The sequence below is a fragment of the Lissotriton vulgaris genome, chromosome 8 (assembly GCF_964263255.1).
Source record: "Lissotriton vulgaris chromosome 8, aLisVul1.2, whole genome shotgun sequence".
Classification (NCBI taxonomy): Eukaryota; Metazoa; Chordata; class Amphibia; order Caudata; family Salamandridae; genus Lissotriton; species Lissotriton vulgaris.
Genome location: NC_141696.1, coordinates 1,175,780,430 through 1,175,796,654, shown reverse-complemented (window position 1 = coordinate 1,175,796,654; position 16,225 = coordinate 1,175,780,430). Strand labels below are relative to the sequence as shown.

The 16,225-nt window shown below is 42.6% G+C and overlaps 1 protein-coding gene across 1 annotated transcript in view; it reads right to left on the bottom strand.

Moving 5' to 3' along the window:
* Nucleotides 1-5,868: 5,868 nt before the first annotated feature.
* The window catches only part of LOC147698452 (serine/threonine-protein kinase Nek5-like), a 396,064-nt gene continuing 385,707 nt past the window's right edge, over nt 5,869-16,225 (bottom strand). Inside the window, exon 5 of the mRNA XM_086935037.1 lies at nt 5,869-14,334. Within this exon, the coding sequence (XP_086791163.1) occupies nt 14,040-14,334 (295 nt within the window). The 3' untranslated portion in view covers nt 5,869-14,039. The remainder of the gene's footprint in view (nt 14,335-16,225) is intronic.

Genomic DNA, 16,225 nt, shown 5'->3' with positions numbered 1-16,225 from the left:
GGCTATTAGTACTGGGCGGGGTCGGCCATCTGGGGGCCTACATATTTGGACTAAAACATCACTTAATTTGGCCATTACCATTTGTTCGTGGTTATCAAATGATTATTACATATTTCGGTTAAGGGTCACAAAATCTTTGAGTTGTTCAATGTATATGCACGTGGGACACCAGGAGGCCAAATGTCCCCCACTATAACACTTCTTGAGGGGGCATTGGCAGGTATTCGTCCATTATCCAGTATTGTCATTGGAGGTGACTTCAATTGTACTTACGAACCCTTGGATAAGGATGATTTTATGTGTGTGAATGAGGATGACTGCGCAAGGTCTATCCCGCTGTTAACTCTGGCACCCATAAAAAAGTGGACCCCGAGAGTCCTACAATTGAATGCCCTAACAGTTGAATACAATCTCCGAGCACTAAATGGGAGAACACCATCTGACCCAAATGGGGCAATGACATACAATAAACTCAGTTGTCCCTCCCGTATTGATTATATCCTGCTCGACACTAATTCCTGGAGCAGTTTAATGGATATGGAAGTTGTGCAGACTCAAGACAGCGACCATAATCCATTGTGTGTGGGAATAAAATGGGGGAGGGAGAGGAATTTTGTAGAAACCCCGTTATTAATCACAAAAGAACTAATCCCGTCAGATGGTAACCGCAAACTTAAATGGAATAGAATATTAGGCCAAGAGGATAGTCTGCTCTCTGTTAAAGGGATGGTTGAATCATTAACCAGGGAAATGGTTCATGTAAACATGGCTGCTAATATGGAGTGTATTAACTTTAGCCTCGAAGTCTCCTATAACACCCTGGTAAAGGACATTGGATCCCTTTTTTCTATAAATGGGGGTGGAGGCCCTAGAAAGAAAGGTATCCAACAAGCTAGTACTCCCTGGTATACGGCGCAATGTAGGGAGAAAAGAAGGGAAATTGGAAGGGCAATTAAGAGGAAGGATAATGTAGCTTTGCGGCTGGCTAGAAAAGATTATAAAAACTGTATAATAAAGGCTAAGAGGGATTGGGAGGAGGAATATTGGCAGGAATTAAGGGTGTCAGCAACCTCTAAGAACACAATACTATTCTGGAAAATGATAAACAGGTTAGACAGAAAAGGAAATGATCCCCTAGCCAACCATATAAATGAACAACAATGGCATACACATTTTTCTAACTTGTATAATTGTGGGAAGGAAGTACCCCCATTAGACTTGGATCAGCCATATCCCAGTAATGATAGGACAACAACCGATGAGCCCTTTACAGCACAAGAGGTAGCTGCAGCCATAAGGAAAATAACTCCAACGAAAGCGGCCGGCCAGGATGGGATACCAGGTGATCTGTTTTTACATGATCCTAAGCTGTGGTCCAACTTCATTGCCCCACTAATAAATCTAATGCTTGCTGGTCATCCGGTACCCGACTCTTGGAAGGGGGCAGAAGTGGTCACAATCCACAAGAAAGGTGACAAGGAGGACCCCGCCAACTACAGGCCGATTAGTTTAATCGATGCTATGCAAAAAGTAGTTGGACAGGTGATTGTGAACAGAATAGACAGATGGGCGGAGGAAGGTTGTATTCTCTCCCATTTCCAAGCAGGTTTTTGCAAAAACGTGGGGACTATGGACCAGGTCTTCAGGTTTTCGGCAATCTACTGGAAAACCGTCAGTGTTAGAAAGGGAAAACTCTACCTGGCTTTTATAGATTTAAAAAGCGCCTTCGACCTGGTACCTCGTGAAAAGCTCTGGAGGGTGTTACTGGACATGGGCTTCCTACGCTATCTTTTGGAAATGATAGTCAAGCTCCACAAGGATAGCTATGCCAGGATTAGATGGGGAAACCAGGGGCAGCTAACGCGGAGGGTGGCCGTGAATATGGGGGTACGTCAGGGCTGTGTGATGGCGCCGACACTGTTCTCTCTCTTTGTTAATGGGGTGGTGAAGCGGCTGAGGGAGGACAGTGCGGATGCCCTGGTCCTGGCAGGAGAGAAAACACCAACTCTCCTGTTTGCGGATGACACCCTCCTGTTGGCCAAAACCCCGGTGGGCCTGCAAAAACTTTTGGACAAATTTAGTCTATTTTGTGATGAGCGTGGTCTCACCATTGTATACGTCCAAAACTAAGTTAATGGTTTTACCCCCCCCAAAAATGGTAAGATTCCCCAGATCACCCTTAATGGTAGTCCTCTTGAGGTGGTGGAGGAATTTGACTACCTGAGTATAAGGATAAATAGCAAAATGAGGTGGGATTCCCATATAGCTAAGATGCATTTAAACCTCAGGAGAGTGTCGGGTGCTATATTAAGGAGCCAGCGATTATCAGTTAGTAGACCAATTGGCCCCGCTTTAGCTGTATATGAAGGAAGGGCGATGCCCTCAGCCACTTACGGGGCAGAATTATGGGGAGGAGAAAATGTTGAGCTATTGGTAAAGGCAGAGAATAAATTTATTAGGGAGCTGGTTGCCTTACCTGTCTCCACCCCACTGAAACCATTGTACTTGGATATGGGCAAACGTCCAATCTCAGACGTACTACACTTGCGCCCACTGTTGTTCTGGGTTCATTTAAGGAGGACCCCTGAGCTGGCACACTATGCCCTAGTGCTGGACGAGCTGATTGCATTGAACTCGGGTGGTAAAATACGCTGGCTAAATAAACTTAAAGAGATGACTATAAAGCTTGGTCTGATTGAATCCTGGACTACCCAGGCACCACCCCCAAAGCAAGTAATAAAGAAAATCTACTGGGAGTGGGTGGAGGCTCGAACCCAAACGATGCAATTTTTGGAACATAAATCGACAAGAAAGCTGGAACCCTTTCTTGACTTGATAACAACACCCAGAGATAGAGTAATTTTCCTAAAGATGAGATATGGAACTCTACCTCTTAATCATTTTACCAAAGGATGGAAAGCCTCAAGGTCACTGAACGGTGGATGCCCATGTTGTCCGTGTAAAATAGAATCCCTTGCTCATTTTATGTTCGGCTGCAAAAGCTATAAGGGGGCAAGGCTGACATGGCTTAAACTAGTTTGTAGGGAGCTTGGAACAAGAGACTTTCGGGTTGCTCTCCGTATTATTACAACCAACACGCTCCCACTATTCATGGTTTGCGGGGTAGCAAAGTACCTTTCAAGTGCTTGGCTCACCCGTATAAGAATGTCTAAATTTATTGATTCTTAGGCTATACGATTATGATTGTAAATAATAACTCATTTTAAGTGTCTGATACTTAATATTGTCATGTATTTTTGAGCTGTTTCATGTTTTTAATGTACTTAGGAATTTTTATATAAGTATAATGTAATGTATCTCAATGCTAATGTTTTTTATGATTAATGTACTTTTATGATATGACAATATCGAATAAAGTATCAATCAATCAATCATAAAAGGATGAGAATCGACAAAGTAGAGAGGTCAGAAGCATAATGGAATACACCCCTAATACGATTACTGAGAGCCCGCCAGAATCCCCAGAAATCGCTACAAGTAACCCCATCTCTGGGGCCAGTCACAGAAAAATCCCCAGATATAGGGATAACTGTTAACCGCTGGCCCATCCGTCCTTTCTTATACCTTGAAAGGAACCGCTGTTACTCCAGTACCCTCAAGGTACAGTTAGATGAACGGCCTCCGTAGGTTCTGACAGGCGTTCACCAAACTTTTATATATTTTTGTTTTTCAGAAACACACTCCCAAAGCGGGTGTTTGTATTTGAAAATAAATACTAATGACCCCCACTCCCTGGAGGTTTCCTCCAGGGTGTGGGGGTCATGCTTTGTTTTCTCCTGTTCTTCCTGATGGTAAAGGGTAGAAAAAAAGGACATTACACCATCCCTAAATAGGGTGGGCAGTGTAATGCCCTTCCTCTGAGAGCCCCTACTTCATCACACAGTTGGATGACGCTTTCCATCTACAGAGAAAAGGACAGCTCCATCAGTGGAAAGCTCAGGGCTCCATGTCCTTACATGAGGTGGACAAGGTACTCCATTGCATTTGTGATGGAGTACCTTATCTGTCCAGCTCTGAATCACAAATAGTCACAGGTAAACCCTAGGATCCAAAGACACAGTCACCAATGACCCTTGTTGAACCCACTTCCAAAGCCTTAACCCAAATGTGTTTGCCAAGCAAAATATTCTTAGTCCAAGAAAAGAGAACACACTCTGCACCTCCACGAAAAAGGCTCTCCAAAGTTGATGCCTGTCTAAACCAAACAGTTGTAGATTCCGGGGATGCTTGTTCTTCTTATTCCTTTAGCAGGCCGCACAGCCTCGCTGCTGATGTATGGCGCCTGCCTCAGAATAGGTGTTCCCTAGGGCTCCAATGTTTTTGTCTTCCCCTCTGTCCTTCATGGGCAAATACACTGGGCGTTATGTTGTTTCTGCCTGACCCGAAGAAATAGCCCCTGAATTAGACCCGCTGCCTGACTCCTCAATCGCGATGAGCACAGCCCTGAGCTGGATGGACATTTGTGAATCTTAGGTCATTCTAGCCAATTAACCACTTTCACCCATTTAGCTGTTCCTAAAATTCACATTCTTATTTTAAAGGAGATTTATTAATTTTGCACTAATATACTTGCAGTGTTTGCATTTCCTCTAAAGTAATATTGAACTTGAGAGAGGTATATACTTTATGCAGTTCTAGGATATTTCACCATGGAAGTTTAATCGATGCACAGAACACTCCTATGCCCATTCACAAGTAAAATACATATCTATTTTTGTAATCATTTGTTTATGGGCTCCCTTTCTCCTACCACTCCTCTATACCACCATGTTTCATGGGTCACCTTCAGTGGGATCTCTGTTGGTGTTCTATAAGGATGAGCTATTCACAGAAGAAGCAGTGATCACTTTCCGCAGCATGACCCCATGTTGTAGCACATGTCCTTGTTTGTTTTTCTATTTTTTTTTACATGAGAGTAGCCCTGATGCCTCTGTACTTGTTTACGGGTGGTACTTCTCACTCATACGCCTGCATCTCTCTTCCTTTTTTGTTTTTTCTACAAGCAATTGTTACAATGTGATGTGTAAATCCATGGTGTAGTGCAGGCAGATAAATGCCTGGCACCATGACATTGGCACCTGTAAGTCCACCTACCACTGCAGACTGTTCACATATTCAGCCTCTTTTAAGCTACATCTCAGAATATGGTCATCGATAATATTGTAAGAAAACCGTTTACACAAAAAAGTATTAAAATCATGTAATTCAGGAAGTTTATCCATTGACCCCAATATATGGTTGATAATTGTCAATTGTTAACTTTTCCAAAAGGAAAAAAAATTGCTACACGTACCTTTTTAGATTACATCATAAATTCACAATATCGTATATGAAAACGAAACTATGACTACAATTGATTCAAATACAAATATTATCAAAACTCCACAATGTGGAATATGCTCAATTGTTATCAGTCATAAACAAAGAAATATGAATGCTGTTTAATATACTGATTGTAACAAAACCCAAAGAGCGCCAAAACAAAATCAGGTGCGATTCAAAGTCTTTTAGAAAATTATTTTAAAACTCCCCTATTTGAGAAAATTCATAATATTTAGATAAATCATAGCAGTCCATATTAAAAATTTGGATTCAACCAGCTACCTCAGTATTGATAATAACTCGGAAAATTAATTCATTGGAGAATCTGACAATCTTAATTTAACTACACCTTACTTGACAATGAACTTTCATGATATGCTTTATCTTTTAATCAGGTATAATACATTTTATTTAAGTGGTATACAGGAAATGCACTGGCTCATGTCATGGCTTGAACACTTTGATCCTCAGGAGTCAAAGCAACTACACCAAGAAATAAATATATATCAATTGGACACAACAGTGATGTTGAACTTTACATAAATGCTGTTTATTAAGAGTGATCCAACAAAATATATCTCACCAAAAATAAGGGGCACTACTTAGAATAAATAGTATGCACTAGCTCTGTAATCAACAAGTAGGTTTTCGCTCCCATATGCAATAGCTATGCAGTAGATCACCCCTTTCTGGATGGATGTGCTAAATAGACTCGATTGGTTAATTAAAACGATCTAATGGTCGTGGCATGAAGTGGTCAAAAGATGCCATATCCCAATTCTGAAGTTGTCAAATGTAATGCAAGACTTCTTTCTAACAGTCATGATGGTGGCAGGGTAATTTTTGCTTAAACAGTGTTGAAAAATGGAGCAGGTCAGGGCGTCACTGTTTGTTGTGATCTCATTATGGTTGTTATAAGACAATAGACTGCTTGACTGATGGCAACAGAAATAACAGCTCAACGATGTTGTGTCCTTCTAAAATTAATGAGATAAGTTGCTTATACTTGCCCTCAAGGAAGCAATATGCATCTATCTAAGCAAGAAGGTGGCAAAGCAATAGGTAGAGGTTATCCTTTCCTGATACAGACCGGCGAGAGAGATTAACTGGAGTGGTTACTTCCAGAAGTGACAGAGAACCCAGAAAATGAAAACAGAGGGAGACTTTTGAAAACGATCGGCAGTGTAATATGTCTGTTTAAGTGATTGGTCCAGAATCAATAAACAATTAGTAAATTCCTGACAGGGAATGGCATTGTCCAGTACTCATAAGCCCCTTTAACTGAAAATTAAAATGGCAGATATCCCAAATAGCAACAACTTAAATGAAATGAAATTTAACTTCCACCTAAAAGACCAAGAGATGGTCACTTGGGTATTTGAACATGTTTTGGTGGATTTAAATGTATAAAGCATCCGTGCTTAGTCATCAATCAGCCTTCTGAAAACCCAGTAAACACCCCACATAAATGAAGGTCAAAGGAAAATAATGAAGGTGCCAACAAATTATTTTAGAATACACCCAGAGGTTTGGTACATGTGTAAATATGAAGTGGTGTACTATCAGGAAAAGAAACAATGCCTCAGCTATCCACACTGGTTTTTAATGTTTATGTCTATCTTTTGCAGAGATATTGCAATAATCCCAATTGTCCTCTCCCAATTTGGGCAGCAAGTGTATCCCAGCTCTGCATTATGCAGATGGCACCATATTGTGTGATCACACAGTTGTGGGCTTACGACAATCAATTAATTGTAGACTTACTGTGCTAGAATTGCCATAGATTTTAATAGATACAAAGAAATAAAGATCTTCACATATGCGGCTTGTACTAACAAGAAGAAAAACGTGAGAAGATACGGTCCGGGTTTAGTCTTTGACAGATGGAGTCGATTCTACCGGGATGTATGAGGACACTACCTCACTCATGCTGATGATACTCCAGCCAACACATTTAGAGATACTTTCGCCCCAGTGGTGTCAGCTTTGTACCTTGAAAGAATGCCTCATCACATTGGTTCCTTTCAATGTCCTAGAATGCCCCCTCCCCCACACCCGGGCAGTTTTCTTCCATGTTGTGGGGAGTCATTCTAGTTTTTTTCCTGTCCCTTACCACCAGGTTTTTCCTAGCAGTGAGGGAAAAGAAAAACAAAATTCACCATGCCCCCTAATTAGGGCAATTGCTGTATTGTTTCTCCTCTAACAGCCCCTACTTCATTTGGACTGTCAGAGGAAGTATTCTGTTGACTGAGCCAATGTGACTATGTTAATGGATTACTTAAGGTCTATTCGTCTCTAAATAAGGGCACACAGACTTTGGCAGGGTACAACGTGAAGGATTCCCCTCCTTGCCAAACTCACAATCCTAATTATATCTAGGGGTATATTTTGATTCTAGACAACCCTGCGCCCAATGTCCCAAATCATGGGCAGACATTTTGTAGCAGTAGCGAATTCCCTGAGTAAGTTGAATCACGAATATGGTGAAAGTGCAATTATTCCCAGAGAAAAAGTGTAAACAGCTAAGGTGGTCCCCAGTCCTCAAATGAACACATAATTTTGAGTCCTATAAAATATAAATATATGGCCTCTTACTTAAAATAGCTGAATTAGCAAAGTGACGGAAGTATAGACCCCATACATAAAATAATTTAAAATATAATAGCACAATAATAGAACAATATCTAAAATATTTGTCAAGTTTCTAAAAAGAGAAATGCCATGCAGAAACATCCATCAGTCTAACTGCATAAGATATTTTGGGATTTTTTGAGTAAGTCATTACCCTAGAAGTCTCAGGTTCTACACAAATATCTTGGCATTACCAGATTTTGAATCCCATGTTACTAAAGGTGGCAGTTAATGTGAATTCCAAACTGAACAACAATTCCCCAACATAATTATTATCTGTTAACAACTAGTCCAGAATTCTGCTCTCGGGGGTAATCACACTAATCATGTCAGGGAGTGCTTTCAATCGCAGCCATTGACTAGAAAGGTAGGGTCTCGTGGACACATTCCTGGTCAATGAGCCTTCAGGCCTGGGTTCTAATCTGGGAAAGGTAAGTGTATTTCAGATATATAACCATGCAGCTCTTTGTATTGTGCCTCATGTTCCATGGACTACTGCTATATTAAGAATGGTCAGTTTCATGCACTCCAATGCCTTGAACTCAGTATTACATAGCAAACAAAATATTAATTTTGACTATAATATATGCTCAATGGCAGCTGCGTTCACACATTAATCAAAGAAAAGTGTGACCATCCAGCAGTGTCTGCAATTTTTAAAAACTCTCATGTTATGTTATGTTATAGGTGTTTGTATAGCGCACGGCTGCCCCAGCCAAGGGGCGTCCCGACGCTAGCTGTCTGTATCCAAAGGAGACTGCTGAAGATGTAGACTGTAGGTGACACAACATAACTAACAGAAGAGGTGAGTTTTTATGGCTTTTCTGAAGGATAGAAGATCCTTCATCTCACGAATCTGGGCTGGGAGTCCATTCCAGAGCTTGGCCGCTAGGTATCTAAATGAGCGACCGCCCATTCGACTTAATTTAATGCGGGGAATAGTGGCCAGGTTCTGTCCCTCCGACCGTAAAGTGCGTCGAGGAACGTAGGATGAGAGGAGTGGACATAGCATGGGGGGGAAGCAAGTTTCAGAATTTTAAAAGCAAGGCATAAAGTTTTAAAATGGATCCTCTTTTCTACAGGGAGCCAATGTAGACTCCTGAGGGTAGTAGTGACAGATTTGTGACGCGGAAGACCTGTCAGAGCTGTTGTGGCGGCATTTTGATTTCGCTGTAGTCTGGCTTTCTCGGCTACGTTAGTTCCCAGCAGCAAGGAGCTAGCGTAGTCCAACCGCGAGAGAATTGCTGATTGTACCACCAATTGGCGGGTATGGTGGTCAAAGTATTTTAAAATAGGCCGTAGGTTTCGTAAAATACCAAAACATGTGGCAGCCACTTTTTTAGTATGATGGGTAAAGTTCAAGGCAGAGTCCACCCATACTCCTAAGTTTTTTACCACATTTTTGGGCACAGGTGGTTGATCCAGAGTCTCAGGCCACCAATTATTTCCCCAGGCCGTTGTATCTTTACCTAGCAGCAGGACTTCCGTCTTGCCGGCATTGAGTTGGAGGTAGTTTGATGACATCCAGCTGGTGATATCTGCGAGAGTCTGTTTAAAATTCTGCGCACTCAGGCCGCTCTCGTCTTTTAGTGCTACCACCAGCTGGGTATCATCGGCGTAGGACACCAGTGAGAGCCCGCGCTTCCTGGCTACCTCTGCCAGAGGAAGGACAAACGTTGAACAGGGTGGGGCTGAGGGCAGACCCCTGAGGTACTCCCTGTTCAACGGGACATTCCTTGGAGAGATACGGTGGAATAGAGACCCTAAAAGATCTATCTGACAGGAAAGCCTTGAACCAGCTAAGAGCCATCTAATCATTGCCTAGTTTCAAATTGCCTTAAAAAAAGTGCAGATATAAGTAGCTGGTACCCTAATTGCTATGTTTACCCTAAATGGCTAAGGGTATGCCCAGATGTGGATCCCTTGCTCGCTGTGCCACTGAATTCAAGCCAGCCTGGCTGATTAGGGGGGATACCCTGAAACCAGTGCCAGGATGCTTGTTTCTGGCTGACGGAGGACCTAGCCTGGCAGTTTGGACTGGACTATTTCCATGGGGAGCAGGGTCAAGACTGCTTTGCATATGGCTGGGTCCAAACTGGGGTGGCATGGTGAACAAATGAACAATGGATTTAACACAGATCTCTTGCCTAGGTTTGAGAGTTTGAAATGTTTCAGCATTCAGTCCATGATCTTGTTGTGTTTGCTATGTTTGCCCTAAGTGGCCAAGGGTATGCCCAGACGTGGGTCCCATGCTCGCTGTGCCACTGGATTCAAGCTAGCCAGGCTGATGAGGCGTGATACCCCGAAACCGGTCCCAGGATACTTGTTTCTGGTCCAGGAAGTACCTAGCCTAGCAATTCGGGCGGGACTGTTCCCATGGGGAGCAGGGTCAAGACTGATTTACATATGGCTGGCTCTAAACTAGGGTGGCATGGTGAGCAAAAGAATGATGGATTTAACCCAGATCTCTTGACTGGTGGTGAGTGTTTGAAAATTTTCAGCACTCAGTCCATCATCTTGCGTTTGCTATGTTCGCCCCAAGTGGCCAATGGTATGTCCATGCGAGGGCCCCTTGCTTGCTGTGCCATTGGATTCAAGCTAGAATGGCTCATGAGGGGAGATACCCCGGAAACAGTCTCTGGAGGCTTGTTTCCAGTCCAGGGAGCACCTGACCTGCAGTTCGGGCTGGACTATTCCCATGGGAATTGGGTCAAGACTGCTTTGCATATGGGTGATTTGTGTACCTCGCCTACTTTGGAGATGGAGATGAGGAAAAATAATGGAAATAATATAGGGGCAAATGAATGATTTACTATTGATTTCTGTGACCTACTTGTTTTTTCAAACCAGTATATATACGTTTCAGCACTTCGTCCATCATCTTGTGTTTGCTACCTTAATAACCTCAATACAAAACCTATGGTTGTGAATGGAACCCAGTCACTTGAGGTTCATAATATATTCTGGACGTATCTACTTTGTTTTTATTCTTATTGCTTTTCTTGGCTAGTACTTCGGGATGCTTTAGTAAATATTTTATGCTATATGACTCACTTTAAGTGTCTTAGAATGGCAACAGTACTACACTGTATTTATGTACAACACTACGAAATTAGGCAGCGTGGCAGTGGCAACAGAGTCGGATGCATAGCCCAGAGCCCTGACACCACTGGACTGCGGGTGCTAGTATCCTGCATCATCCGTCCCAGCCCAACCTCTCCTTGCAGTTGACTGGGGGCGATGGGGAGTGCTCATGAGGAGCCGCAGAGGCCAGAGATGGGCAGTTGGGGCCACATTTCAGGAGCCACCTGTGGAGCGGTCGTACCTGGAACAAGCTCGGAGTCTGGTGCAGCTCAGGGAGGAATATAGGCTGCTTGTTCATCAGGAGGCAAGGAAACTTTATAGGGCACGGCAGAGTAGAATAGTGATGATTGCTCAGACCTTTGCGTGCTACCTCAGCGCTCTTTATACTTCCCGCCTCTCTCAGGAGGTGGTGGAGGGTATGCAAGGTTTTGTGAGTGATCTCCCAGTGCCTAAACTGAGTAGGGAAGCTAGGGATCCTCTTGAGGCCGTGATCACAGAGTGAGAAATTCCTGAAGCCCTAGTTGAATTGAAAATTGAAAGTGGGAAGGTCCTTGGTCCCACTGGCTTCCCCCCACTGTTTTTCAAAAGTGTTAAGAGTAAGGTGATCAAGCCTTTGCATTCTCTGTACTGTGAGGCTCAGATGAGGTGCGAACTTCCCCAGGACCCTGGATTTTCTGCAAGCGCAGATAGTGTTGTTTCAAAATCCCAGGAAGCCCCCAGAGAATTGTGCCTTGTACAGGCCGATTCCTCTTCTAAATGTGGAAAGTAAACTTGCTAAAGTTTTGTTGAATTGCTTATCGCAGGTGATAGATGTCGTAGTGGCACATAATCAGGATTCATGCAGCATAGATCTATGCGTCACAATCTCTAGCGGCTCTTCGGCTGTCTGGCCAGGTGACTCCACATACAGAGGCTGGCACTTCTCTTTGCATTGGATGCTGAGAAGGCATTTGATTCCTGGGACTGGCTCTATCTGCAGGTTCTTCTTGACTGTATGGGCTTCGGCCCATGTATCGGGCATGGGTGAGCCTCCTTCACCATGGGCCGACAGACAGGGTGTGGCTGAATGGCTTGCAGTCAGAGGAAAATAAATTGGGTAGGGGCACCTGACAGAGTTGCCCCTCTCTCTGTTGCTCTTTGCGGTGGCGATTGAGCTGCTGGCGAATTGGGTTCGGCGGGACATAGTGTTGCGGGATCTCCTCTGGGATGGTGACTGGGAGGATGTGATCTCCCTGTATGTGGACAATGTCCTGCTCTACCTAGCAAATGTGGATTGCTCCTTAACGAGTGTCATGGAGATCCTGCAAATCTTCAGTTTCTTCTTTAGCATAGCTATTAACTGGGGTAAGTCCAGAGCATACCCATTGTCCCGTTGGGCGCCTCAGGGCTACTGGTTCCAGCTGTTGGTATGGGCTGACCTTGGGTTCATTTACCTGGAAAATTACGTGACAGAAGACCGTAATCTGTTTTATGATAAAAATACAGGACGGATATTGCAGGAACTTCCACAGGGATGTGGAACACTTGTGTCACCTCCCTCTGCCCCTGCTGGGCAGGGTAGCCTTGTATAAGATGATCTATCTTCTTTTATTTGGTGCAGAATTCATTTTTAGAGATCCCCGATCATTTCTTATGAAGGGTGGAGGCAGAGGTTAGGGAAATTTCCTGGGATGGTGGTGCCTGAGGATCACTCTTAGAACACTGACGAGGAGTCAGTCGGAAGGGGGCATTGCCCTGCTGGATCTATAACTGTACTACTGGGCCGCTCACCTGCTGTTGGTCAATAACTGGACCTTTACGCATCAGAGGGAGTCAGCCCTGATGGCCTACAGGTGGCCGCTGGAGCCCCATGGGATCACACTGTGAATCTACGGGGCATGGACAGTAACCACCCTCCTGAAACTGACCGTCTTGGTGGTTTGAGCTTGTGACACACAGGCTGGAATGGGCGGGTTGTTTGACACTGGAGACACCGCTGTGGGACACGGGTACGATGGCGAGGCCGCAAAGGGTGTCGGGCCACCGGTGCTGATATATGATCGGCATCTTCAAAGTGGGTGATCTCTGGAGAGGCAAAGGGTGGCTGACGCTCATGGACGTTCAAATCCAGAATTAAATGTTTTTGGGGTGGACTGGGAAGGGGGGGGTCATTTTTATGATATCTACTGATTAGGTCCATCTTGACTCGGCGGATCCCCTGCCCTTACGATATAGAGGACAAAAGCCCATTGGAGTATCAGGCACTGGTCACCCGCTATGCAGGCATGCTATATTGCGCAGATGTATTCCACACTTCTCAGCAACAGCCAGGCCTGTTACAGAGGCTGCAACCCCCACTCAGAGGACAATGAGTAGGGGTATCTTGTAAATGCCCCATGAAGGTTGCTATCCGGATGGGGTTCTGGCTCATTCATTTGAAGCTTCTACACCAGGCATACTATGCGCGTTCTCAGCTCTGCGTTAAGGAGAATGAGGGACACAAACTGCTGCCCGAGGGGCTGTGGACAGTAAGAAACACTGCTCCATACACTCTGGCGTTTTTCCAGAGTGAGGGACTTCTGGGATGGAATCCTCGACTTTCTGAACTGAGTGTTAACTGCCTTTAATCTGATTTCAGGCTGACTCTGTGACTTGCCGTTTCATATGTATCTGTGTGCTGCAGCAAGCTGGGGGTTTGGTTGCTCCATGTATCATTTTACATACTGTTTGATTGTGAGAAAATACAATAAAAAGATTTTTTTAAACACTGGGAAATGTAGGTTTGAACTTTTTTAACACTCACATCATCGTAAGCCACACATCTTCTGTTTGTGGATTTCACACCACCTACCTATCAGCTGAAATAGAAATGCTTCACAGCATTATTACACAGTGAATATTTTACCCCAAACACATTGGCTAGGTACAACTTTCAAAAATGTTTCTTCCTTTAAAAAAGAAAGAGAAACCACTGTGTAATATATAATTGAATCCCTCCATTTCTATTCAACGGCACAGATGCGAGACGAAGCAGAGTTATTTTGTAAATTTGCCTCAGTTGTTAAAGGTATTTTGATGGGTATGGCCTCATTCTTTTCTTCTTGAAACATGTCCTCTTTTTGCACTTTTTCTTCTGGGGAATTGGGGAAATTCTGCTTTTCTCTAGACTTCTGCTCTTTTAGGCATATCTCTTCTGTTTTTACTTCGTCGTTCAATATCTCTTCTTTGGGAAGTATAACTTGTTCCAAAGACTCCACCAACGCTTCTCTCAGTTCGTCATCAGAGTCTTCAAAATTTCTGAAGAAAAGAACAATGATAATCAAAGCAGTTAAAACTGAACTACTCTTACCAAAATACCAAAAATTCTTTGTAAAAGGATTTTGCAATCATTGTTTTAAAATATTATGTTATCAATTCGGTTATATATTTGAGATTTTGTAAGTTTAGTTTAAATAAGAAGGGGTCAAACTCTGTATTATTAAGGATGCTGTTGATTCCAATAGCTATATTACAATTCAATACCATAAAGAAAAAAAATAACATAACTTGATAGAACTGTACAGAACAATAGATTGACTGATAGTTCTATGCATGGTAATGCATGAATTTGTAAATGGGATTTTAGTATAACAAGTCACCGTCATAAAATATATAATTATCTTGATTGACTAGACTATTAACTTACATTAACAAAATATTACAAAATCAGCTTAAATAGGAGATAATGCGATGATATAGGTCAGAAGGAACATTGAATTTATTTTGAAAAATCTTTTCAGAATTAAGGCACCTCTCACAAGAGCTAGCTTTCATACAATCCCTCTCTCACTCCAAATTATACATGTTCAAATAAATTGGATGTTAAGGTTATCAGTGACAGAGGAAGGTTAACGCTAAGATAATATGCTCCATTTTCTAAAAAAAACTTGATAATATTTCAGTAATTTGTGTATAAAGATACATTTTGTAGTAGTAATGCTAATGTAAGAGCGAAGCATTAAACCAACTAGCTCCAATCATAGCTAATGAGAATAATTAAAATCCATGATTATCTCAATTTCCAGAAAAACAAGTGGATTGTAGGATGGTAAGGTAAAGTACGCTGCAAAGGAAGATTCTTGCTACTGAAAAAGTATCAGCCGCAGTGCCGTCCTTTGGAAATGTTGTTATGAAAAATGTAGATTTTCCCGTGATAGCTGGCAGGAAATTAATTAATTCTTTCACATTCCTATCATCTCATGTCACCTTTGGTGACATTTCTTTTGTGGTGAAAAGGTAGAATGTGCTGGTCTTGTCAAACTAAGCAATGACATTGCACTACCTATTTGTGATCTTTTGCCTTAGCATAAAGGGCACCTGTTTCTGAGCTCATCTAAGCAGAATCTTAATAAAGGTTTTCTGTGAGACCAAAAATCAAACAAGCAAAACAGGTGCTAGGCACAAAACTGAGCAAGTCTTCTCAAGAAACAGAAATTGCTAATGTCCATTCTGTTGCCTCACATGTACACATAATAATTTTATGTGGTACATGACTTTAGGGCCTTCCCCACCAATTTTCTTTTTTAAAATGATATTCGAGTTTGTTATGTTATGCTCTCTTGGTATAGCGCAACAAATCATCCCTGAAGAAATATCTTGGCGCTTCTGCTGAAGTATAAGACTAGTGAAAAACTGACTAAAACAGCCAGGTTTTTAGGAATTTTTTTAACGTACCCAGCTCTCTGCATAAGCGAATTGTTAGGGGAAGTTTATCGCAATAGAATGGGGCCAGGTAGGAAAAAGACCTCCGTCCAAATCTGGAGGTACACGTTTGTGGAATTTGAAGAAGGGCTTGTATGTGGATCTCTGCCCTCGAGTCGTGTGATAATAACTGTTTCTAGTTTGTAGGTAGTTTGGAGCCTTACAGTTCAGGGTTTTATGGGTAAGACGGCACATCATAAAAATGAGTCTTTTCCTCATCGGTAGCCAGTGTAGAGAGTGCTGGGGCAGAGGGAGAGCCATGGAGTAATGTGAATAATAGTACCATAGCTTATGTAATTTGTTACGTCAATTAAAATGTGATCAGTGATGTCACCAATGATGTAATTTAACGTGTAATGAGTGATATAACATGTGAAGTCTTAAGCTGTGAGTGACAGGGTGCAAGTTATAATTAGTTCACAGAAGTATATTTGGCAAATTTCAGTGT